The sequence below is a fragment of the Pygocentrus nattereri genome, chromosome 28, assembly GCF_015220715.1.
Source record: "Pygocentrus nattereri isolate fPygNat1 chromosome 28, fPygNat1.pri, whole genome shotgun sequence".
Taxonomy (NCBI): Eukaryota; Metazoa; Chordata; class Actinopteri; order Characiformes; family Serrasalmidae; genus Pygocentrus; species Pygocentrus nattereri.
This window is the reverse complement of record NC_051238.1, coordinates 15,529,689-15,555,423: the sequence shown is the minus strand read 5'-3', so window position 1 is coordinate 15,555,423 and position 25,735 is coordinate 15,529,689. Positions and strand designations below refer to the sequence as shown.

Here is a 25,735-nt window from a genome sequence, read left to right as displayed (position 1 = left end):
TTTGACTGGCTGGTTGAATCCTGCAGCCTGATTGACTACTTAGATCATGTGATCTGATTGGCTGTGTGTCCGGGATCTGATTGACTAGTAAAATCCCTGCATCCTGATTGGTTTCTTGGATCTTGCAGTCTTATTGAATACTGTGCTCTGATTAGCTACTTCGGTGCTTCCTGCAGTCTCACTGGTTAGTTGAATCTTGCATCCCCTTTGGCTGCAGTGTAAAGGTCCTTGTGCAGGGATATGACAATATCAATACAAGATGTCAGATGCATGGATATAATTATGGAATTGAACATTGCAGTGTTTGACAGATCAGTTTGGGCATTTTATTTTAAAATATCTATGACAAGTAAGCACATCTGCAGGAAGATTTGGCTATAGTGCTAATATAAAAAAAATAGACTAAGCTAATGCATTTAAATCATAATCTTAAGTCACTTATAGTCACAGCAGTGAACAGAATGGTTTCAGTTGTTATCAGCATGATGATACCCAGAATAAACAATAAGCAAATCTTACACCTTGAACTGATTATTGAAAGTGCTTTATTTTAAGCTGTATTAGTATTATTAGCAAAATACATGAAAAATAGTGCTTTGGTAACTATTTACATATTCCAGTGTGTGCAGTTATATACAAAAGGTCTATAAAGTGCATGCATAAAAATAGTAGATGTTCATATGGAAAATAAAATCCATGTCTAGAAATCCTGAATGTGGACACTCAGTTGACATTCATTCCTATTGAAGCAGGTTTTCTAGACATTAATTCAGCAAAAGAAAATCCACATTAAAACCTTCTTCAGTCTAGGTTAAGGCTTATTCTTTGTCTGTAAAATCAGTCCTTTCTGAATGAAAAAGCGGTTATCTTCCGTCAGCTTTTCCATCATATTTTAATTAAGGCACAGGAGGTACAGAGCAGCAAGACAAAAGCACAGAGAACAGCAGATGAGAGGATTTCTGATAAACTGAGTCTGCAATTAAGTATTATTCTTGCAAAGTGAAGCACATTTAGAAATATCACTTTGTCTGTGCGATTCTAACCCTAGTCGAAAAGGTTTCCAGCATTTTCCAGCATAAAACTACCATAAGCTTTTACTTTGTCACCAATGTTCCACTCCATTATTACAGTAACTCATTACTGTCCATACCTGACATGTTCAGGTTCCTTTGGTCCTTATGTTCTTTGGGCTTGCCTGAATACAAATATTTCAAATTAGCAAAAAACATATGGCCAAAAAATGTGTTTTATTGCTTAATTTTTCATGTTAAATCTAATCATTTGGTCATAAATTAGTAGAAAATCCAAATATGTGAATTAACTATGAAAATGACATAAAATGTAATTGATACTCTTGGTCCATAATCTATATACATTATTTTACAAGTGCTATGGACTACATTGCTGTGAAAAAGTATTTGCCCCTTCCCAACTTCTTCTATTCTTGCATATTTGTCACACTTGATTGTTTCAAATCATCCAACGACTTTTAATATTAGACAAAAATAAAACAAAGTAAACAAATACAAAGTAAACAAGTAAATAATGATTTCATTTATTGAAGAAAAAATTCTGTTTAGCCCGACCGGGCCTAATGTGATAAAGTAATTGCCCCTAGCTACTAAATCAACCAGTTAACCAAATTCAGCTGATTTTTGTGTTCAGGTTTAATAGCCACACCCAGACATGACGACTGCCAGACTTGCTGAATCTAAACATCACTTAAATACAGCCTGTCTGGCAGTGTGAAACAGGCTAAAAGGTCTCAAAAAAATCTCTAAAGAGATTCCCAGGAGTGGCTGGCTTACCAACATTTTACAGAGCTCAACAACTCATCCAGGATGTCACATCTAAAGAACTGCAGGCCTCACTTGCCTTAGTTTAGGTCTGTAGGTTTCCACATTAAGAAAGATACTGGTGATCAAAAGGAACACAAAAGCCGATTTCACAATTGCCAAAAAACATCTAGAAAAACCTCTAAACTTTTGGGATTAAATTCTGTGGACAGATGAGTCAATGGTGGGACTTTTTGGAAGACATGGGTCCCATTATATCTGGTGTAAAGCTAACACTGCATTCCTCCCCAAGAACCTCATACCAACAGTCAAATGTGGTGGTAGTGAGATGATCTGGGGCTGCTTTGCTACTGCAGGACCTGGACGACTTGTCATAATTGATGGAACCATGAATTCTGCTCTCTATCAAAAGGAGGATGTGTGGAGTTTTAATAAGTTTCCTAAAAAAACACTACTTTAAAATGACTATAATACGTTATAGTCACATAAATGAAGTTGATAAATCCTCTCACCAAGGACAGGCCTTGAGTTGTTTGTGTAAATGACATAGATGAATCCTCTTACCCAGGAACAGGCCTTGATTGTTTGCGTATGGGAGTTTGGACACTGGAATGCACCTGGAGCTTGGAGAGGCCAGCAAAGTTGCTTACATAGTAAAAGACGAAGGCAAGCTGACCCTCGAAGAACGAAGTAAGCTGATAAGCAAAAAAAACAGGTCTTGAGACAAATTAATAAAGTAAGTGTCAAAATGATGTCCTTGGCCTGGTACCGCCAGGCTGGGAAAGTTTAAAAAGAACAGATCCCAGGGATGGCTGTAAATAAAAGTTTCCAAGGAAAGTGTCAAATTAAATAACGGGAACCAAAAGTGATTCAAAGTCATATAGTAAGGGAGGGGTGGGGTGATGAGCTCACCCCAAAATAGGATATAAAAAAGGGTGCTTTGTGATGATCTTTGCATGTGTGGTTGTCTGGGAACCATCTTGCCGTTTGAAGCTCAATGAATGAAGAGGGCCTTTTCCTCCCTTCCACCTTGTCCACCAGTCTTTTATTCTACTTTCTTTTATTTTTTGTTGAATACTCTTGTTTTTTGTTTTTTTTTAGCGTGACTAGACAATAATTAGGACAAAACCACTGTACAGAATAGTTTTAGTATTTAAACCTCATATGTCGGGGCTTTGGGCAAGGAGAAAATAGCTCAGATGTCTGTCTGCCCATCAGTTCATGACCTAAAGGTCAAGTACAGTTGGGGTATGCAGAAGGACAATGACTGAAAGCACACAGGCAGGGCCAGCTCTGTATGGCACAAAAGAAACAAAATTCAGGTTTAGGTGTGACCCACTCAAAGTCCTGACTTGAATCCCATTAAGATGCTGTGGCAAGACCCTAAATGGGTAGTTCAGGCTTCATGACCCTTCACTGCAGCCAAATGAAACAACTTGCAAAGAATAGTGGGCCAAAATTCCTTCACAGTGATGTAAAAGAATCTTTGCAAGTTATCATAAATGTTTGACTGCAGTTGTTACAGTTGTTTTAAGTAAATCTTCATCTTCAATAAATGGAACGATCATTTAAAAGCTGAATTTTGTGTTTACTCATGTTGTCTTTATCTTATGTCTGGGTTTTTGAAGGAATATGTCCTTGAGTCATAATTTAATAAAAGTTTTGTAGCAATCATTCACTTAGAAATTATTCAAATAAAGTTACAGCCATATAATTGAGACAGACAGATTTCTTCATTCAGAAAACAGGCCTAGCGTTTGCATGGGACAGAATGAACTTCTGACCCAGACAACAGGCAGGGCATTGTATGACAGGGTTTTTGTGGCAGAAAAGCACCTGGAAGGTCGGGAGGGTTGAGAAACACTGCTTGCACAGCAAACAGATGAATACAAGCTAGCAAATAGGAAGACTAGTTGATAAGAACTGGCAAAAACTGGTCTTTGAGCCAAATTACTAAGGAAGTTTCAAGTTTCAGTCTCAGGGAGGACAGGAGGACTTGATAAAACAAGGCAGAGAAAATTATTGAAAAAAATATATCTTAAGTTTGACGAGAAATAAGGGTTACCAGAAAAATCTGAAAAGCTGGATTTAATGGGAATTAAAAGAGATTCAAGGTCATATTAAAAAGGAGGGGCAATGAAATCACCCCAGGGAGGTACCAAACAGAGTATAAAGAAGGATGTCCTGCATTGTATCTTTGCATTGTGGCCATCTTGTCACTTTGAAGCTTAATAAATGAAGAAAGGACCTTTTCCTTCCTTCCTTCAAAAAAGAACTCATCTACTGAAGTCTGGTTTCTTTCACTTTTGCAAGAATGCTTTTTAATCCTTTTTGATTTAATTAGCCTTTTTGCATTAGAGAGCAGAACAAAATTAGAATTAACACTTTAACTTGAACTGAATTAAATGTCTGTGTGATTTGAGAGAATTATAATCAGAGTCATTTCTGTTACGGTAATAACAAAATTACACAACAAGAATTGAAAGTAACAGGGTACCAATAAATGATGAAAATATATCTTTTTGGGAGACCTATCAGAGCGGATGAAACGCGTTTCTTACCAGTAACTCAAAAATATGTGCCAGCGCTGTCTTTTAAAGCTGTGAAAATACTGTTATTTGGAAGGAGGAGGAGAAGATAGACAGATGCTTGACTTGATTGAAGTATGGTGTAAAATTAGGATAGATTACAAAAGTTTGACAGTTCTTATAACAAATATTACGAGTGTTCACGTTAAAAAAGATCGAGAATTTGGAGTAAGGAAGTGGAGATTAATAGAGTTTTAAAATGGAATTAATTTCATTCATAGTAACAAGCCTTGGCTGAGAAGACATTTAGATCAAGAGCTAGGAGCGACAATCGTGAGCCGAGTGATCGGACTAGAAGATTAATTGTGGTTTTGCCTATGGAGAATTCCCTATTAAGAGAGACTCAGGGCATAAGAATACATTTTTGGCTTGAGCGTACGTACAAAGATTGCCAAGGGAAAGAATATTGGCAGTCAGCTGCATTGATTAATGAGAAATTGTGGGAGCTAACACAATGGGTTAATTGGGATGAAGTTGAGACAGTTTTTCCTGACCATAGTCTAAAAGAGAGAATAAAAAGAGTGTGGAATAAAGACCTATTAAGCTTAATATTGCTTTCGCTGCTGGCTAGTGACGTTTTGGTGTGGGGCCAATATGGTCTCCCTCTAGAAGACAGAAAATGTCGAGAATTAGAAATTTGCTTAACGATTTTAAGAAGAGAAGTACTCTGGGACAGAAGTTTGGTAAGTTCTGTGATCATTGACAGACTTGATGTGTGGGGACAGAGCCAGTGCAGTGAATTGTTGATAAGACCAGCTGTCACAGTGGGAAAAATAAATGCAGTTGTGAACGAATCTGCTGTTTCTGGTAGAGGCGTTCCACATAGAACAGCCTAGTGTAAAAATACTAGATAAAAATGGATGTCGTGTATAGAGATAAGGCTTCAATATTTGTTTTCTCAAAAAGAGATCAGATATTGACAAGGCAGAGAGCAAAAGGAACAAACTGGTGGACCCCTGTTAGATGGATTAAAATAACAGAGACAGAACCAATATATGGCATTTTGCAGCCAAATCCAGATTTGGAAGCAGTAATATTACACTTTACACCGGATGACAGAAGGACAGTCCTTGGACGAATCCAACATGTCATTAGAGATTCCCAGAATCAGCTGATCAAGAGAGATTATTTTTGCCCTGGTCTACCTTTAAATTAGCTTGGTCAACATGGTAAAGGCATAGTTGATAAAGATTTAAAAATTTAAAGCACTGAAAAACTTAAGTAAAGAGTTTGATTATTTAGAATTAATATTTTCAATTGTCTAAGAAATTGTGTATAAGTTACTAATCAAAAAAAAAAAAAAAGATTTTGTCTCAACATATTGAATGGAGTGGCTGGCAGCCTGGCAGAGAGGAGTAAGGACAGAGAGGAAAGACACAGAGGGAAAGAGGAGGGGGAAGCAGCACGTTCTCTTATAACACCACCCCGCCCACAGAGAAACCCAGAGCAGTTGCTCTTACATTTACACACATGCATACACTCTCACACACACAGCCCCGCCCACAGAGGAACACAGAGAAGCAGACCACACACACACACACACACACACACACACACACACACACACACACACACACACACACACACACACACACACACACACACACACACTGCCCCGCCTGTAGGAGAGTTTAGAGGAGTTTTCATTAAGTCCTTATGAACCTTACAAAAATAGTCTTAATTCATTGAGAAGGATTATAGCATTATTAAAATAAATCATGGGAAATAAATGAGCTAAATAGGAACCCCTTGTGTGGTGAGCCAACTCTCCACGAATTCACGGAGAAGTAATTATTGAACCACTTGAGGATGCAAGAAGAAGACAACAAGCCATGCAGGAGTTAATGGATTCACTAGTCAAGTGTGCACGGGAGCAACAACAAACGCTGAAAGAACTGAAACGCTGGACAGAAGAACACGTGGAACCACAAAGAGCACAAGTGGAACAGCAGAAAAAACAAATGGAGGGAACGGGAGGAGATCAATAACCATCAAAAGAAAACGCAGGCTGGAATGGATGACATGAAGGAAAATTGGAAACAAGAACTAATGTAAGGAAGAAACAACAATTGCAAAATGAAGAAGAAGAACAATATGCTTCTGATGTGGAATTCAGTAATGGTGAAGATCCAACTCTCGTTCACTGCTCATATTAACTCCATTGTGATAATTTCATTTTTCCTTCTGCGCAATATTGCCAAAATCAGATCATCCCTCTCTCAGTCAGCTGCAGAAATCCTCATGCATGCTTTCATTTCCAGCCATCTCGACTATTGTAACTCTCTTCTAGCGGGAATCAGCTCTTCCTCCATTCACAAACTTCAAATGGTTCAGAAATCTGCCGCTTGTCTCCTCACCCACACTCGCGCACATCACCACATTACCCCTGTTCTCCAACGTCTCCACTGGCTTCCTGTGAAATATCGCATACAGTTCAAAATTCTTCTGCTCACCTATAAAGCTCTTAACAATCTCACCCTTCTTACCTGTCTGATCTTCTTCTTCCCTATAAACCCTCTCGCTCGTCTTCAGCTGGACTACTTACCATCCCGCCATCTAACCTCCAAGGCTTTGGTGAGTGAGCCTTCTCAAGATCTGCCCCTCGAAACTGGAACTCTCTTCCACTACTGGTCAGACAATCCAATTCACTCTCCATATTCAAGTCTAACCTGAAATCTTATCTTTTTGCACTTGCCTATAACCTCCCTCATACCTTCAATGTCTGACCCTGCCATTGTACAGCATTTCTTATGTAAACTGGTCTGCCTCACCACACTCATATCCTGCCCTTAGTCTGCTATGTTCTTGTTCCTTCATTTGACCTCCCATATACTGCCTTCTCTTTTTTGTATGTATTACTGAGCTCTTGTTGTCTGTGTTAAGTGTGTTATCTATGTACTTTATATTGTAAGCGTCTTTGGGTCCTTGATAAAGCGCTATATAAAAATAAAGAATTATTATTATCATTATTATTAAGACTGATGTCAACACAGATATAATTTGTGATCACTAAAACAAGCCCCTACAACTGAGTTTCCCCTACTGTATAAAGGACTCAAAGGCACTTATGTGCCCTGGTCATTCACTGACTTAAAAGGCTTGATTGAACAACTGCCAAATCTGAATGAATGGAGTGGCCTATATGTCACCTTTCATCAGATCAGCTGACAGTGATGACATGTCCTTTGACACATACAGAAAAAATGTGTGGGATGCAATCAGAAAAGAATACCCATCAGTGATGGATCCCAGCCAACTGGAAACACAATTGAAACCAAGTATGTGCATGAATGAATTCATCAGCACCTTTCAAAGAAAATGGGTGGAAGAAACTGGACCATCCTGGAATCAAACTAAAACCAATCAAATACTTTTTCAAATGATGTTGAAAAGAAGCTTGCCACAAGAAGTACAAAATGCCCTTGATGAAGTTGTGGGCCTACACAACATGGAATGGAATGTCTTCAAAGACCATGCAATTCATCATGTGGAAAGACACAGGAAGAAGAAAGAAAAGGAGAAAGAAACCAGTGAGAAATTGGCAGCATGCCTACAACAAGCACAACTGAATGAGTTGAAGAAAAAAGACAAGAAAAAACATGAAACTGCCAATCAAGCTGCTGTTACAACACCACATCAAGGAGGAGACCCAGCAATTAAACAACAAAACCAGATGTTAGCTCCACAAGAAAACATTGTCACACAGGCAGCAGTGGTGACTCAACCAAATCAAGTGATTCAAGCAAACACAACACAACCAAATCAAGCGATACAATCAAACCTAATGCAGCCAAGCCAAATATGACACAACCAAACTAAGCAGTCCAACCACATCCAATGATAGTCAATAACACTCAAGTTTGGCCAAATACCCAGTCTGTTCCAGTAACTGCAGGAGTACAGCCCATCAATGTCTACGTAAATGGAGGACCAGGAAACAGAGGAAGAAGAAGAGGAAGAAACAGAGGAAGAGGAAGCCCAATGAGACCAATGGGAATGCCACCAATGGGCATTCCACCACTAGTGGCAACCCAACAAATGCCAAACATGCAAAGTGGTCAACAATACCAACGACCCCCAATTACATGCTGGACATGTGGACAAGCAGGACACATGAGTCATAGCTGCCCTAGTGGAGAGCAATCAAATCAAGATTGTTATTGACGGGGCCCAGAGAACCAAGAGGGGGAGTATCTGCAATTGGAGGCTTCTACATCAGTGGGGGAACCCAAACTGCAGGTGTCAATCAATGGTCAACAAGCACTACCTTTTCTGGTGGGTACAGGGGCCACGCATTCAGTAAAATAGCTAAACTATGTGAGGCAAGCGGACAGAAAATTTTGCCTTGATGACTATGCGAATGTCAACTAATCGCAATACACATCTCACATTTCATCACTTAACTTCTCAACTATGCTAGTAGCTAGAGCTGACATTTGGTGGTATTGCTTACCTACCACCTTAAGACCGACTTTACCTAAGACCTGGACAGGCACATGCACCATCACTGTACTTACAATGCCAATAACTATAATTACTGAATGTGACAAGGCACGAGATCAGCAGCTGTTCCTGGCAGCTTTGACAACACCATCTATTTTGATGCCATAGGGGTCCCAAGAGGGGTCCCTGATAAGTTTAAGGCAAGAGACCAAATAGCAGCAGGGTTTGAATCAGTATTTTTCTGGTGGTCAACTATCAATAAGCATGTTGATTGGATCAATTACATCTACTACAGTCAACAATGGTTCATTAACTTCACCAGAGATGCTATAGGAGGACTTTCTGAACACCTTGATGCCACTAGTTTAATGACATGGCAAAAAAGACTTGCACTTGACATGCTTTTGGTGGAAAAAAGGAGGGGTTTGTGTTAAGATTGGTACTACCTGTTGCATATTCATTCCAAACAGCACTGCCCCAGATGGTTCAGTTACTAAGGCCCTGAAAGGCCTGACTGCTTTAGCTAATGAACTGGCAGAGAACTCAGGCATTGATAATCCATTCACCAAGATGATGGAATCCTGGGACGGAAAATGGTCCAGTTTGGCTAAATCACTACTATTGTCCTTGACAACAGTTGTAGGACTTCTGGAGGCATGTGGTTGCTGTATTATTCCGTGTGCACGAGGACTTCTAGAGAGGCTGATTGAAACAGCCCTAACGAGGAAAGACGCAAGACACATTCACCAGATGATAACTACTACTCATCACGGTGATGACGACTTTAATGAAAACCTACCCCAGTATGAAAATCTACCAGATCATCACACTGTCACCTTTGACATCTAACTTCATTGATCGATCGGGCAGAACTGATGTATTAATGACCTCTCATTCATGCCTGCAAATAGCCCTTCTACTTGGCGTAAAGTCAATAGGGCAGAAGAGGACACGTCACATTGTCTACAAACTTTGTAATTCTTTGTTTATCTTCTCGTATATTATGTGCTAGCTATTTACACATTTATCTTGTACACATTTATCTTGTTTGCTTTTCACTTATTATAATTGTATTTAGTCTCACACAACATTTTTAGCTTTTACATGATATATTTAGCTTTTACATTTTACATTTTTTAAGTTTCAGCCTTGCAGTACCTTCTACTTGGACTTCATTGCTTTTGTGTCTATGGGCCCACACTCACTGTATTGCATAACTTAAATTATTCTCATATGTGTGAGTCTGATTTGCTTTTCCGGTTAAACACACATTGCCCAACTGCAAGGAGTTGAGGTTGGACACTGTTAATTGCCGAGGGCTTGAGTTAGGACCGGAAAGGTCCGGGGGCCAGAAGGGTCCTTATTGGGCTATATGGCTATTTGGGATGCCTGTTATGTATATAATGAGGTCACAAGATTACATAATGTACTCGTTAGACTTTATAAGCAGAGTGGACCATTTATGCTATGCCCTTCACGTCTGACTATTTCTTGCCCACTTCAATGTTTATCAGACTCCTAGTTTGATCTTATTATATATTATTAAGATATTATGGCAATGTTCTCTTTGCTATTAGGTGGGTCCTGGGATATAGGTTGTGTTTTCCCTGGAGGAGGGAAATGGTAAAGTCTGAAGTTTTAATTCCTCTCATTTTATACATTTTCTTTATGTTTGATTAGATTCGATTTAAGTTTTGATTTAAATTATTTTAGTTTTGATTTAAACTTTTGATTTAACTTCTTTCCATTTTGATTTAAACTTTTGATGTAACTCATCAGTTCGCACCTTTTTTTAGGATGTAGTAATCAGTAACGAGTAGTTGAGTAAAACTTGTAAATTAAGTCTTATTTGATTTAATCCTTATTGACATTTTGACTTTGAGTACTTACAATAACATTGTTTTTTAATCTGTATTAATCAGTTTGATATAGCCAAGTTTGATGATAGTTTGACTTACTTTCACAAGTAATTTTATAATTTTATATTTTGTCACTTGTAATCATGACACATATAATCTATGTACTCTACGAAAATGAGCAGATAAGCGTTTGCATGGGACAGATTGAACTTCTGTTCAATGAATGCTTTTTAATCCTTTTTGATTGAATTACCCTTTTTGCATTAGAGAGCAGAACAAAATTAGAATAATAACTTAAAGTAAATTTAAAGAGCAACATTTTTTCACATCATCTGGGACTCGGGGCTGAGGGCCAGGGCGCTCTGAGTCCCGACATCTGTATGGCTCAAAAGAAACAAAATTCAGGTTTAGGTGTGACCCACTCAAAGTCCTGAATCCCATTAAGATGCTGTGGCAAGACCCTAAATGGGTAGTTCAGGCTTCACGACCCTACACTGCAGCCAAATGAAACAATTTGCAAAGAATAGTGGGCCAAAATTCCTTCACAGTGATGTAAAAGAATCTTTGCAAGTTATCATAAATGTTTGACTGCAGATGTTACAGTTGTTTTAAGTAAATCTTTATCTTTTAAAAGCAGAATTTTGTGTTTACTCATGTTGTCTTTATCTTATATTAAAATTACTTGGATGATCTGAAACATTTAAATGTCACAACTTAGCAAAAGAAGAAATCATTTAGAACTTTACATCCACTTGTATACTACAGTTACAAATATTCTCGATAAATATAGTTAAGTTAAAATGCCATCATTTTCAACTTTCAAATTTAACAAAGTTTTCATTAAACGTTACAGTGGCCAATACTTCCCCTGTGATTTTACACTGATGCACTACCAGTGACCCGTTTAAACATGGTCAATGCTGATTTTCCATATCCAATCTATAAACCCTCTTTATACAATTCTATTCTTTCATGTGTGAATCTTTAAATGGTGGGTGGGGGGTTGTCACTCGTCATTCCTCCACTCTGGGTTTACGTACTGCTGGACAGCACTCTCCTCAGTATTCACAGTATCCACTAGATGGTGCAAGAGAGATAGATGTAATCAACATTATATACTTTTATCAAATTATTAAGAAACACCAGCTAACATTCAAGAAACTACAGCTAACAGCTCTCACAGCTCCTTTCAAGTATACAAAGAAACAGGAATTCTACTGTGTTACAAGTAAGAACCTAGACAACTGCTAGGTTCAGGGGCACAAGTCAGCTGGCAGTTGCTTGGAACAAACGTGAGGCAAGTTAAAGTGGCCTTTAGGAGGCAGTGCCTGGGGGCGGGCGCATGCCACAGGGCTAAAGGGTAAAACTATACCACAAAGAGGGGAAGCTTACAGAAGATAAAAGAGAAGCCTATACGGGAAAAAAGGAAATCCTATAATGGATAAATGAATGCAGTATGAGCCGTTTTCTCTCACCAGTGCAGCACTCACCTTCAGCCTCCTTTTGAATGCTGAGAGCTGTCAATCGTGCCACCACCTCCTCTGTGCCTTCTACAATAGCACGGTTCAAACCAGTGTAGCCTCCCTCAACAGTACAGTACTCAATAAACCTACACACACACACACACACACACACACATTTCATACAGCAAAATGCAAAACTTAAATACATCAAATGTAACAGAAATCACTGAAAATACCAACTCCCTAATTCTACAAAAGCTTACCATAATCATTCAGAGATAAACTCAAATGGTATCGCAGTGAAGCACTGCATGGTGATGATATTTTGTCCCATACCTCCCCTTACCTGTCTTACCTAACATTATACCCTCCCCATATCTTTGTTACTTAACACCGTCCCCACCCAAAACCACAGGCTCCCTCACCATCCCAGATTTTCTATCCTAAAAATGGGATAAATGTTATAGTATGATACACATTATTAAACAACTGTGCTGAAAGAAGCCACAGGGTCTTAGCAACCCAAGTCAATAACATTAAGTCAAAGCTGTACACGTATGAATGCACTTTCATGGAGCCTTTCCATCATTGATCCATTGCAAAATTGTACTATGAATTGATAGAGGACGTGAAACCCAAAGCATAGCAGTCTCAGATTTATGCACATACACACACATGCAAATTACTGTAAAGTTACACTTCTCTATAACACAGGCCATCCATTATGTTAACTTCAGTAAATAAACTGTAACTGTGCAATAAATGTTGCAGAAGTGTGTTCTATGTACTTATTTTAACAATCAACAAAACATTTATTTTCACCAGGGGCAGCCAAACTTTTGCACACAGATATATCTGAAACTATGTGTGTTTTTCACTCTTTAGTTGGCAAAACCATTGGCTAAAAGCAACTGAATACTGGATGTTGGGTGTTATCAAAAATAAAATCACAGATGGGCTCATCTATGGCTATGACTTCAGATGCCGCCAGGTGGTGCTGGGAGTGTTCTTTTAAGTAACCCTTTCATTAACATTAACTTGGTGTTAATATACATTGTATTACCATTCCCATATTACCATGCGGTAAAGCTGTGCCTATTCCTGTTGTCCTTACAGGAATATTTTTAATTTTGTCCCCTTGCCCACAAACTGTACTGTACTAAAGAACTGCTCTGCGTTACTGCTATCCCCATTCATGCACAGCTCTCTACATCACCGATGCTGTTAATATTAAGACAATACATATACCTGGACCAAGTGGAATCACTGCTGAGAATGATGGGGTTTCCCACCACAATGAGCAGGGACCTTGCTCGTGTCATAGCAACATTGAATCTCTGCATGGATGGAAAGAGAATAGGTTGTTTATTAATGTACAGTTTGAACTTTGTATATTTTTAACTTAATAAATTTACCATGAGAATCTTTAATTGTATCATTTACATTATTACCCAAATTTAGCAGAGAAAGTGGAAGAGTTTGCACTTCTCTGTGTGTTTCTGTAACAGGTCAGGTGTGTGTGTGTGTTTGTGTGTGTGTGGTACCTTCTCATTGTTAAGGAAGCCAATATTGAAATCTTTGTCAATTTTGATGTATTCATTAGTGCTGCGGACAGTGGACACAATGATGACCCTCCGCTCCTGACCCTGAAACTCCTCCACTGAGCCGACCTTCAGCACACAGATATACACAGTTTAGCAGGGCTGTAGGGAGGATGGCGTAATAAAAAGTTTTCCAAAGGCCACATTCTGCAGATACCGAATTCCTTTTCTTACCTTCAGCTCTTCAATACTCCTGTAGGCTTTAAGCTCCTTATCACATGTTCTGATGGCCTTCCTCAGTTTTTCCACCTGTGAGACACACCCCCACACACACAGATGCATAATGATAACAATTTAAATGGGATTAGTGTTATCTAAAAGAAAGGTCTGGAAAAGTAGCGTTTGTGTTTGAACTGTGTTCGCACAGTGTGTTCCCTTGTCTGTAAAGATTACGGCTTCTTTTACCTACTATAAAACAAGCTTTAGGAATACCTCTAAGTTATATAAATACAGTACAAACTGACATGTTGGTGAATATTCTGAATTATTCTGTGATTTTTATGTTTTTTCTTATGTATGGAGGCACTTGAGGAATCCTTGACTTAATGTATTCTCTGTGGCTCAAATCAACCCAATACATATCAGCCTAAAGCAACATTAAAGCCTGTAATACAGAATATATGAGAATAAATGAGACAGTTTTGATGGTGGTCTGTAAACTTGCTATCAAGGTAAATGTTAACGAGTATATTCACTAAGGATGGACAGCTAGAGGGTTAGAGAAATGAAAGATTTATGTGTAAATCAATCATAAACATTACAGACATTGTCTAGTAGTAGTACTTCAAAGACACTAACTGGCCACTCACTGGCAGTTGGAAGATCAGCACCTTCAGGCTGGACAACGGTCTCTAATTTATGCACTAGTGCTAATGGTAATGATTTACCAAAAATAACATTTACACAATGTTCCTCTACCTCAAGTGTTGCTTGTCAGTGGGGCACATTTGATGTGTGAAGTTTGCTTCTTTAGCTTTGTACTGGAGTAATGAAAGTGACTTAAATTCTAGCTCTGCTGCTAAACTAAAGATGCAAACTGTAGTCACTAATCGCGTTTTTCTGGGCTAATAGGAAAAATGTTGATTTGAATCTTGATTTTTGGATAAAGTATTTCTTTAAACAGGGATCAAATTGGGATTTCAGAGGAGAGGGAGCTCTATTTTGGTGTAGTGTGCCATCAATATGGGAACAAAATCACTCAATTTATGTGTTATGTAATGTTTCCTAGAACTTATATTGTAGAAATGTGGTTAAAAGCCGTTTTTAATCATATATGTTTCTAGGTAAGAGCATGTGTACATTTTAAAGGGTAATTCCATTGATTTTTCAAAGTTTCTACATAAAAAGCCACACAATTAACCGTAAAATTAAGTGATTCAATTATAAGCAAAATCACTCAGAGAGGTCTGATGTGAAACATTCCTTTTTAGAGAAACATAGTTTCAGAATTGTTCACAGTGGTGGTGATAGGAACCAGGTGTCTGAGTTTATTGTCTCTAAAAGCTACATCACAGAAAATTCATACATGAAATGAAATTTTTCAATTCTGATGTAAGCTTTTGGCCTAAAACCTTTATATTTATTTATGGCACAGGGCACTGTACCCAAAGCACCCAAAATAAAATTAGTTTTTTTCTGATTTTCCACTATTTTAGGATATTCAAAATTGCATATGAAAACTCAGAAAACATGTAAGTTCAGTGGTTGTTTAGGATAGTAAATAAAATGCCTATATCACTGTTTTAGAGTTCACAACTCCGCCAGTTGGCAAGTTTCTCTAGAATAGAGCAAATGACATCAAATCAATCTGAATGACATTACATGTCAGCAACTGAATTATGCAGAAGAAAAAAAAAAAATTGCTGAATTCCCAAACTGATCATAATTAAATTAGTTGGATTCAAATTTGACAAAAAACATTCATTTATAAAAGGCAATGGTATATATGACTATGGAAACCAGAGGTATAGTGTTCTACTTTGGATGTAACATTATAGCAGAAAAACAACAACAGACACAATGTATATATGTCTAAATAGTTCCACCCTCACTCTGATCTCTCAAGTTATATTTACACATCCTACACAGAAAATAAGAGAAAACACATACACTATACTGCCAAAAGTATTCACTCATCCATCCAAATCATTGAATTCAGGTGCTCCAATCACTTCCATGGCCACAGGTGTGAACTTTGTGAAAGAATGGGTCGCTCCCAGGAGCTCAGTGAATTCCAGCATGGTACCGTGATAGGATGCCACCTGTGCAACAAGTCCAGTTGCGAAATTTCTTCGCTACTAAATATTCCACACTCAACTGTCAGTGGTATTATAACGAAGTGGAAGCAACAGCAACTCAGCCACGAAGTGGTAGACCACGTAAAATGACAGAGCGGGGTCAGTGGATGCTGAGGTGCATAGTGTGCAGAGGTCACCAACTTTCTGCAATGTCCTGAGGGAATTTATTGCTAAAATATATCCATGAGTCATCATTAATAAAAGGTTTGCAGCAATCATTAATTTAGAAATGATTAAAATAGAGTATAGAGACATTGTAACTAAGGCCAGCAGCCTTAGATAGGAAAGTAAGGCCTAATGCTTTCATGTGAGGGGTATTCGTGCCAGGCACTCCTTAGAAAGCTTTGAGAGATAAGCAGACACCAGCATGTAAGAAATACGGCCTGTTAGGTTTTAGTGAGGAGATAGATAAGCAGCAAGCGACGATGGGTTGTAACTCTTAAATAATTAAAAAAGGCCCATTATGCAGAAGTCGTAAAAATGGTCCTTGTCAGACAAAGCATATAGGTGTCAAAAATTAAATTTAACATAGCGAATATAATGATAGCCAATGGGAACCCTAGGATGGTCAGAGGGGAGGCGTAAAGAAAATACCCCAGGGAGGGGCAATGACCATATTCGAAAAACAGTATGAAAACTTATGTATTGTGTGGAACTTTGCTTTTTTGGCTATCCTGAAGCCGACTTGTCAGCTGAAACTTAATAAAAGCCTTTTTCTTCAAAATAACCAACGGCTGAAATTTGTTTTTTCATCTTTTCCATTCTTGCAAGAAAACCTTTTAAATATTTTGTCGGTATTGCTCTTTATACTTTGCAAGGACATTTTTAATATTTTGAATTAATAACTTTTTTATATTAGAGAAGAGATTTAATTAAAATTAGAATAAATAAAAAAATTAATTAGTTATAACATAACACCACGTCCAAGACCCAGGGTGGGACTGCACTGCAAACTTCATATGACCTTCAGATTAGCTCAAGAACAGTATGTAGAGAGCTTCATGGAATGGGTTTCCATGGCCAAGCATAATGCAAAGCATTGAATGCAGTGGTGTAAAGCGCCACCACTGGACTCTAGGGCAGTGGAGCCGTGTTCTTTGGAGTGATGAATCACACTTCTCCGTTTGGCAATCCAATGGACAAGTCTGGGTTTGGTATTTGCCAGGAGAACGGTACTTGTCTGACTGCATTGTGCCAAGTGTAAAGTTTGGTAGAGGGGGAATTATGGTGTGGGGTTGTCTTTCAGGAGTTGGACTCAGCCCCTTAGTTCCAGTGAAAGGAACTCTTAATGCTTCAGCAGACCAAGAAATGTTGGACAATTTCATGCTCCCAACTTTGATGGAACAGGCCCCTTCTTGTTCCAACATGACTGCTCACCCATGCGCAAAGCAAGGTCCATAAAGACATGGATGAGCAAGTTTGGTGTGGAAAACACATCAGTGTCTGACCTTACAAATGCGCCCATAAACATACTCCTAAACCTTGTGGAAAGCCTTCCCAGAAGAGTTGAAGCTGTTATAGCTGCAAAGGGAGGCCCAACATCATATTAAACTCTATGGATTAAGAATGGGATGTCACTCAAGTTCATATGTGTGTGAAACCAGACAAGTGAATACTTTTGGAAATATAGTGTATATCAACATAAAGAGTTCACACTGATGTTTGCTCAGCGTAGTTTATAAATACCCAGATACTGCATCAATTCAAAAAGGTAAACTGCTCCTGCTCGTTCCCACCTGTTTCCTGTATGGGGTGATGATGCCGATGTCTCTGGGTGAGATCTTGGCAATGCCCTTCTTGGCCTGTGACAGCAGCAGTTTCTTCAGGTAGCTGACAACGACGACGATCTCGCTAGTGTTGAAGAATGACGGACTGTTCGACTCCCTCTCATCTTTCCCGGGAACGCCATGGAAAATCACAGGAAAACCCTGAAAAACGAAAGAGTAAGAAGACAGCACAACTCAGGACTAATACTTCAATCGTCACTGATGACTCTAGGCCATCATAAAATTGTGAATGGAATTTCACACTGCGGGTACAATTTTACACTGCCTTCTAGCAAAGAAGGTCAGAATTATGATTAATTTATAAAAAAGATGGTTCAACTATTTTGTGAGAAGCACCTGACTCTCAGCTCATTCTTTTACATTGTGTAGCACATGGCTTTGTGTGCGCACATTTATTAGTGACTTGCTTCTACCAAGCCTTTACTCTAAGGATTTAAAAATAAGGGGAATCAAACCAAACAATAAAGCTACCCACCAAACCAGCACAACCTGAATTTGTGCTGCTAAAAATAGGAGGATTAAACAATTAGACATCAAAGATACCCAGTGCCATGGTTTTACTTTCCTAATGCAGTTCCAACAGATATTAGATTAAAATAGTATAATATTTCTTAGGCCAGGTACACTACAGGCCAAAAGTCTGGAAACACCACTTACTTTGTAATACATACAGGTACATTTTTTTAAAACACAAAAGATAATAATATTTTTATTACAAAAAGAGTCTGACTAAATGCCTGTTGCAGTAGAGGGTTACTAAGAGATACTTAGTGGTGATTCTCCTGCAGAATTTTATTGCAGCTTTAATCAGCCATCATATTCTCACATTCAGATGCTCCTTAAGTCTTGAATGAAATCAGGTGTGTTAAATTAATAATTTTGTATGAGAAAATGGTTAACGCAAGACATGATTAATTAGGGACTGTGTATGCTTTGCCTATAAAATACGCTTGAGCAGAGGTGTCCAGTACTATCCACAAATGGCAGGTTTTCATACTGCTTTCATGTTTTAGGCCTGTAGTGTGCAGTAAAATACAAGGTGCTGCAAAGACTACTCGACTAATAAATCCACTAGTTGAAAACTGTTTTTCTGCTCAACACAAAGCCCAGACTACTTTACTAGCATGAAAATCATGAGATTAAACAGTTCCACTGCACTTTGTGTAAAACTGTGCTGAAATACAGACTCCTAACTCCTACTCCTAAAGTAGGTTTTAAGATCCACATCTCTGATAGGAAGAGGCCATTCAGTAACATCCAAATTGATCGATCAAACATTCAGCGCAACATGTCTGTGGAAGACAAAAATGTATGGCAAATTACTACCTACGGTTTCAAGCAAAAGGAATCAGGAACTGATCGCATGAATATTTTCTGGTTCTGCAACTAGGCTTATATCTCACTCTGAAAGGCTTGAAGATTCAACTGCTTGCTACTGGAATTTAGCTTGATAAACATTGTTTTGGGCTGACGAAGGCAGTTCATTGAAGCGCTGATAGGCAGGGCCAAAGTCTTTGTAAGTAGTGAGCTTCTGAGATCTTTGAATGAATAGTTGACCAGTAAACACTTATAGTTGTGCAACACCTATAAGGTACATGTACACTGTATCTCACTCTCTTGGGAAGGTGTTCCCAGTTGCAGTACAAGCTGGTGCTGAACTCGTCTGCAAACGGCTGCAGCTCTCCATCATAGAACATCTCATTAGGAATCTTAAGGATGGACTTGTGAGACCTGCAAAAGAGACAGGAAGCAATAATGGGTTAAAGCAGAAAAAGGCCTCTGATGAACGAGCTGAATTTCAAATAGATTCACAGACAGCCTGGATGTGCACACTGCACCTGTAGTTGCGCAGCAGCTTGGTGACATAGCGAGTGTTGAATCCGGTCTCTCCTTTCTGATAGAGAGGATTTTTGGTCATCAATCTAGCTAGAAGTGACAGACCTACAGAAGAGGGAGAACAAGACAAACAACCCAAAGGAAGAAATACAATCACTTTTCTCCTGTTAGAATATAATCCATCAGCTTTAACCTTCTAGACTCCACAGCGGCCTCTACTACCTGCTCGGCATTTCGCTGTAATGGCTGTGGACAGTCATGTTTAAATGAATTCTGGCAGAAAACATGACAATTCAAACAGTCATCAACACAAATTACATTTTAAACCACTTTTTACAATGATTCTCTCACTAAGGATGAAACATGAAGCATTGAAAATGATTCTCTTTACTAGACGTGGAGCTCATTTGGACAGCAACAAGGATACAGAAGCTAGTTCAAAATTCAAATCTTTTAAAGTCTTTGTTTAAAAATGTGTTTTCACAGTTATTTTATCTGGTTTATTGAGTACGTAGCCCAGTTTATGTTGCAACATGATAAATTACCTGTATGTGAATATAAATCTCACTCAGTATCAATGACTTTGCGGGTAAAGTGCCACCAAAACAGATTGTAACAATCTGCAACTGCAAACCATGAAATCTGTTATACTGTTTTTTTTTAACCTTGTTGTGGAGTGTTTCAGCTCCTATTCTCAACAAAGTTATTTCAGGTTTATGTAGTGGCTGTAGTTTATAAGGCACTTGAATAGTAATGATGTTTGTATTTGTGCAAAATGCACAAAGACTTTGGTTCTACCTTGATATTTCTGTTTCATGTCCTGGATCATACTCCCACTGGATTTTTTACCAGAAAAGTATGCACTTGGACAAAGATGAGAGGTTTGCACAGATTCTATCTGTGATCATCGTGTGGTGCACAAGAAGGCTTAAGAGCCACCTGGTGAGCTCTATTCATGGACATATTTGTTCCTGTTGAGCATGAATAGGCTGTCAAGGACTGAAAAGCACTGACATTTGTTTTTATTTATGGTAATAAAGCACATCAAATCCAAAAGTAACAGGAGAAATCAAGCAATTGATGAAAAAATAAATAAATTAACACCACAATGGACTAACATCCAGTCAGCCTTTTGTTACTATGTAGATTCATTCAGCAGTGACTCTGTGTTTCATGAAGCATGCAAGTGCCCACAGTTCTAGATATAGTGAAAATACCTGCAAACTGCTCAGGAAAGTATGCTGCGTCATTTATCATGATAATAATAACATATTGTCATATTGCCTGTGCCTAGAGTGGAGTTCTGTAACTCACCTAGTCCATACTTAATAGCGAGTGGAGACCGAAGAATGGGTCCCAGCTGCTTCGGATCTCCAGCCAGAACCAGCTGCCCTGTCTCTGCTCGCAGCAGACCTATACAAACACACGCACACACTTTTCACAGGTGGCACTATGACTAAAAGCTGAAACAAAAGAAAGTTAAGGTAAACATGTACAAACACACACCCAACACATTACCAAATTCTTGTTAGAATTTTTCTTTACCAGCAATGCCTATAATGGCCTCAGACTCCACTGCATGACCAGCTTCATCCACAAAGATATGAGTGAAATGACCCACAGGCAACCCACCAGTGACCAGTCTACACACACACATGCACACAAAGCATGCACCAGACAAGATTTTAGGGAGAATTTTCAAACTAGCTCAGGATTAGTGTTTCCAAAAAAGGCTATAAAGGATTTTTACCTGCCAGCTGTGCACACGGTAGTGACTAGAATGGTATACTCCATCAGCTCCTCCTTACTGGGAAACTCATACATTTCACCCTTAAGGTTACAGCTATTCTAAAGAGACAACAAGCAGACCATTCAGTTACCTCACAATGGAACACACTTTTGCCTGTCACAATTTTTAGTTCATAAAGTAGACGGATTACTTTGTTCAGAATCTGCAAGTTTAATAAAAACCAAAGTAAACTGTGGTGTTGAGATGTTCTTATGTATGTTCTCTATGTGAATATGTATTTTTTCATTGAAGTCACAGAATACTTGAATTCTGAATAATGGTATTTTTTGGGGGATTTGCAATATGTTAACGGCAAGCTGGCAGTGCTGTACATTCACTTCCCACACTGCTTATGAACAGATATTATAGCAAAAATCTGTTTAATTTGCATGACGCAGTTTTACAGCACAGCCCTCAGGTAAATATTTCCACTTAAAGCTTAACTTATAATATTACAAGAGGAGCCTGTTAGCAAGGTGCCAACAGGCCAGCTTGTAGTTAAACAAATCTGCATTCGGCCTGGGGCTGTATTACAGACTCTGAAATCTTGTCTTATCAATTTAGTCATATTTTAACTTCAGTTAGGATTGAGTTGAGGACAGCAGCTATTATAAAATAACCTATGTTCCTAAGTTAGTCTAACTCCATACAAGAGTATTACAGAAGCATCCTACAGTCCTACAATCCTACATTCAAAATATTCTAATTACACATCACACTTGTGATTTTGGATGTTTCTATGCGTAAACAACTAAAATAGTGTAATTGGTAGCATCCGATTACACTTATGACAAACGCTCTGCTGTTGGATTTTTGTTGTTTTCCCTTTAGCCATGAGTCTTTTTTGTTGCTTGCCCACAAGTAAAAGTCAGTCTGGGATTTACTCTTATCCAGGCTCTTACTCAATCACTCTCTCTTTTTGTCTTCCTCACTACCTCCAACAATGTCTTCTTCAGTCTTTTAGTAGCCTATGCCATGATGTCCATTCTGGAAATACCAAGCTATCTTTATCTTATACGTAGCTGAACAGACATATTTATTTGTGACATGATGCCATAAAGTGTTCTTGTGAGCATTTTTATGCCTGCTCCTCCAAAGTTACATAGTACTCTAGCAGGCGTTCCGGGCCTGCAGTGGCAAGGAGAGAGACACCATTCTCCCTATTATAAATCGGCCTGCCATCAAAAAGGAACAAACAAACTACAGGGAGCCCATCCACGCTCTTTTCTTTTTGATAAACATATGGCTAACTAATCCCTAGAGATTCATCGAGAAGGAGAATGTTAATCTGTGTTTTATTTAATTGGTTTACTGAGCTTATTTGAGTAATCTTGCCAGACCTAGAAACATTATACTGCCCACCCTTAAATACGACTACTAACCTGCAGATCAAGAGGCACAAGTTCAGGGTCACGGCTGCAGGCGTACATCCGGTAGACTTTGTAAGAGTCTACATGTTGTAGCAATTTTTCACACAGCTGATCCGCAGCACTGTTAGAGGGGGCACACACCAGGATACGCACATCTGCATCACTCTTCTCTACCTGAGAGAGAGAGAAAGAGAGATAGTTCACTGCAGTAAACTGCCACAATGTACTGAGGAATGTATGCAAAGAACATGGATTGGCATTCAGTGCCTCAGCCAGCCATTTGGCATGCTACTATCACAGTGTTGTGGTGTTCGTTGCAGCCCTAGTGGATATTTAGTAATGACAGTTAAAAAAACAGAGACAAGACCAGGTAAAAATAATGTTATATTTCAATGCTAGCTCACTTGTTTGATGGCCTCCACCATAGTGACTGTTTTGCCAGTGCCTGGGGGCCCAAACACCAGGTAGGGGGCCGGCCTGGACACACCCGCTACAATGTTGCATACGGCAGTGTACTGTTCATAATTCTGCTCCAGACTTCTATCAAAGAGTCTAAGTACACAAAGATGCACACACATACATACACACACACACATACACACACACACACACACCACACTGCAATTTTGCAAGAGCCTACACACATGTTAATGCAACCATTTGCAAATACATTTACAGAGAGTGTACATGCAGAATACATTAATATATTCCATGCATTCAAGCAGAAATATGGAATCCCAAACAGCATCTTTTTCCTCACTGACCTCAGTGAAAGTTCTACCCTCATGGTCATGGAATTCGACCCTGTAGGAAACAGGACCTCTTCCAGTTTGTGCTCGACAGCTAGCTGCACAGCACGATGCTGGAGTCTAATCAGGAGCCTATTAACAGTGAACTCCACACGAAACTTCATATCATCTATGAAGCTGGCCAAGAACCTGCACAACCATACAAAGATGACACATGCAGTGTAAAGATTTATTTTTAAAATAAGAGCAAAAAAAATCCTAAAACCTCTATGAATCTCAGTCGACAAACCCTGGGGACAAAAACCATGAGTGATCTGGTTGTGTCTTGTTCCATAAACCAAACTAGCTTGGTTTGTGGATTAAGACTAGGCAGAAAGATTAAGACTAGGCAGAAAGATTAAGACTAGGCTGAAAGTAGATGGAAAATAATTTTTTTCCATCTAGCTTTTGTTCTCTTTCTTAAGTTTACACTGAGGTCCTAAACCTAATCTGCTTAAACAACATTCACCTCAACATTAAGGTCATGCAGACTTGTGCTATGAAAGAGCTATGAAAATGAACAAAATTTGAATGTGTAGCTAAACACTGCGGTCAGTCATTCAAGACAACAGTGTTGCATTGAATTCTGCCTCCTCTCCAAAACCCAGATCCCCTGTGCTAGATTAGATTCACAAGTACCTTCAATTATAAAATTCAAGATTAACAGTTATTCATAAAAAGAAACAGCAGAAATTCTGAACATAAATTGTAGCATTCTTATGCCTGCGCATGCAATGGACAGTCGATTGTCTTCACAACAGGCCGAGTCTAACGTTTTGTTCATTTTTATAGTTCACATTAAGTCATACTGTATCTTAAACCATGTTGACAAATCATTGTGACCTTAATAAAGACCTGGATGCACTTTGAGAAGGTTGAGAGAAGTTTTGGATGACTATTAACTTCTACTGTTGGTTAGAAACGTTAGCAGTGCTGAGCTAAATGTTTGGACACCGAACATGTCTGATTTAATCTATGGATCACCAAACCATTCCTTCAAGAAAACCACATTTTCATTTTGGTTTCAAATGTTCACACGCTGTCTGTTCATCTTACATGCTGTATTACTAGTGATGAGCTAAAAAGCAAGCACAAGTTTTACATGAGTTGAAGGACAGCATCTAAAGCCTGTCTTACCTTGAGGAGAAGCCCAGTTTCAGCTGGTCGAGCTCCACACGGTGCACATAGCCTTTGTATTTGGTAACATACTGCAGATGCAGGTCTCTGCTCTTGGTGAGCAGCAAGTGATCTCCTCTCAGCACTGATGGTCGGTTTTCAGTAACACCTGGAACCTGAAGACATGGAAAGATGAGCCAGTTTTGATCAGGAAAGCACATCCTTGTGGATTTGTTCATACATACTATCACAATATCAATACGTACTCAATTAAAAAAAAAAAAGCATCATTTACTTACTACCAAGGGACATTAACATTGCTCTATACTCACTTTGAGAACCAGCAGTTTCTTACTGAATGTGTCCTTTTTCATGGTGACATCTTCCTTATTGTAGCTCTCGATATCTACATGCATCTGAGACTCCTCCAGGTAAAGGAGCATTTGGAAGCGCTCAGCATAGTTATGGAAACTCAGAGGAGACTCCAGCAGTGACCTAATCAACATCACACACAGAAACAGCCTATACACTCTGACAGCACTCCATCTTGACAGTTAATTCCAGGTTTTCAGTGCTCAAATGTTACCACTTAAACATTATTTGATTGTTTGTGATTAGCAAGTTTACACTGATTTAACACTAGGGTTGCCAGATTTCAGGAAAAAGCTGGCCTGGGGCTGTTCAGCAAGCATCCACGGTTTCTTTGCAGGTCAATATGCAGTCCTATTCTGTCCTTTCTTGCAGGTTTATGGTGGTTAATTGTCTTTTATCTTTTTCAACATATTTTCTAAAATTAACAATATAAATTAAAATCTCTCTGCAACATGTAAGTTTTGGGGGTTTAGTAGATCTTTCTGGTGGAAATGCCTAATTGCACACAATGTGCAAAAGAAAATTTTGTAACATTGGTTGTGCTTCGGATTCCTTCCCTGAGTGGATGAATTAGATGATTGCAAGAGTTGAAAGAGTATCAAAAGAAAACTCAGTCATAATTTGAGTAAA

The 25,735-nt window shown here is 38.7% G+C and overlaps 1 protein-coding gene across 1 annotated transcript in view; it reads right to left on the bottom strand.

The window, feature by feature from the left end:
• Nucleotides 1-527: 527 nt before the first annotated feature.
• LOC108425092 (putative helicase mov-10-B.2) overlaps nucleotides 528-25,735 on the bottom strand; it is a 37,607-nt gene continuing 12,399 nt past the window's right edge. Inside the window, exons 7-22 of the mRNA XM_017693493.2 lie at nucleotides 25,066-25,228; nucleotides 24,755-24,909; nucleotides 23,594-23,767; nucleotides 23,234-23,381; nucleotides 22,842-23,003; nucleotides 21,421-21,518; nucleotides 21,216-21,313; nucleotides 20,985-21,083; nucleotides 19,673-19,775; nucleotides 19,448-19,565; nucleotides 17,784-17,975; nucleotides 13,925-13,999; nucleotides 13,694-13,819; nucleotides 13,398-13,486; nucleotides 12,177-12,295; nucleotides 528-11,763 (exon numbers count right to left, since the gene is read on the bottom strand). Coding sequence (XP_017548982.1) covers nucleotides 11,693-11,763; nucleotides 12,177-12,295; nucleotides 13,398-13,486; nucleotides 13,694-13,819; nucleotides 13,925-13,999; nucleotides 17,784-17,975; nucleotides 19,448-19,565; nucleotides 19,673-19,775; nucleotides 20,985-21,083; nucleotides 21,216-21,313; nucleotides 21,421-21,518; nucleotides 22,842-23,003; nucleotides 23,234-23,381; nucleotides 23,594-23,767; nucleotides 24,755-24,909; nucleotides 25,066-25,228 — 1,990 coding nt within the window. The 3' untranslated portion in view covers nucleotides 528-11,692. The remainder of the gene's footprint in view (nucleotides 11,764-12,176; nucleotides 12,296-13,397; nucleotides 13,487-13,693; nucleotides 13,820-13,924; nucleotides 14,000-17,783; nucleotides 17,976-19,447; nucleotides 19,566-19,672; nucleotides 19,776-20,984; nucleotides 21,084-21,215; nucleotides 21,314-21,420; nucleotides 21,519-22,841; nucleotides 23,004-23,233; nucleotides 23,382-23,593; nucleotides 23,768-24,754; nucleotides 24,910-25,065; nucleotides 25,229-25,735) is intronic.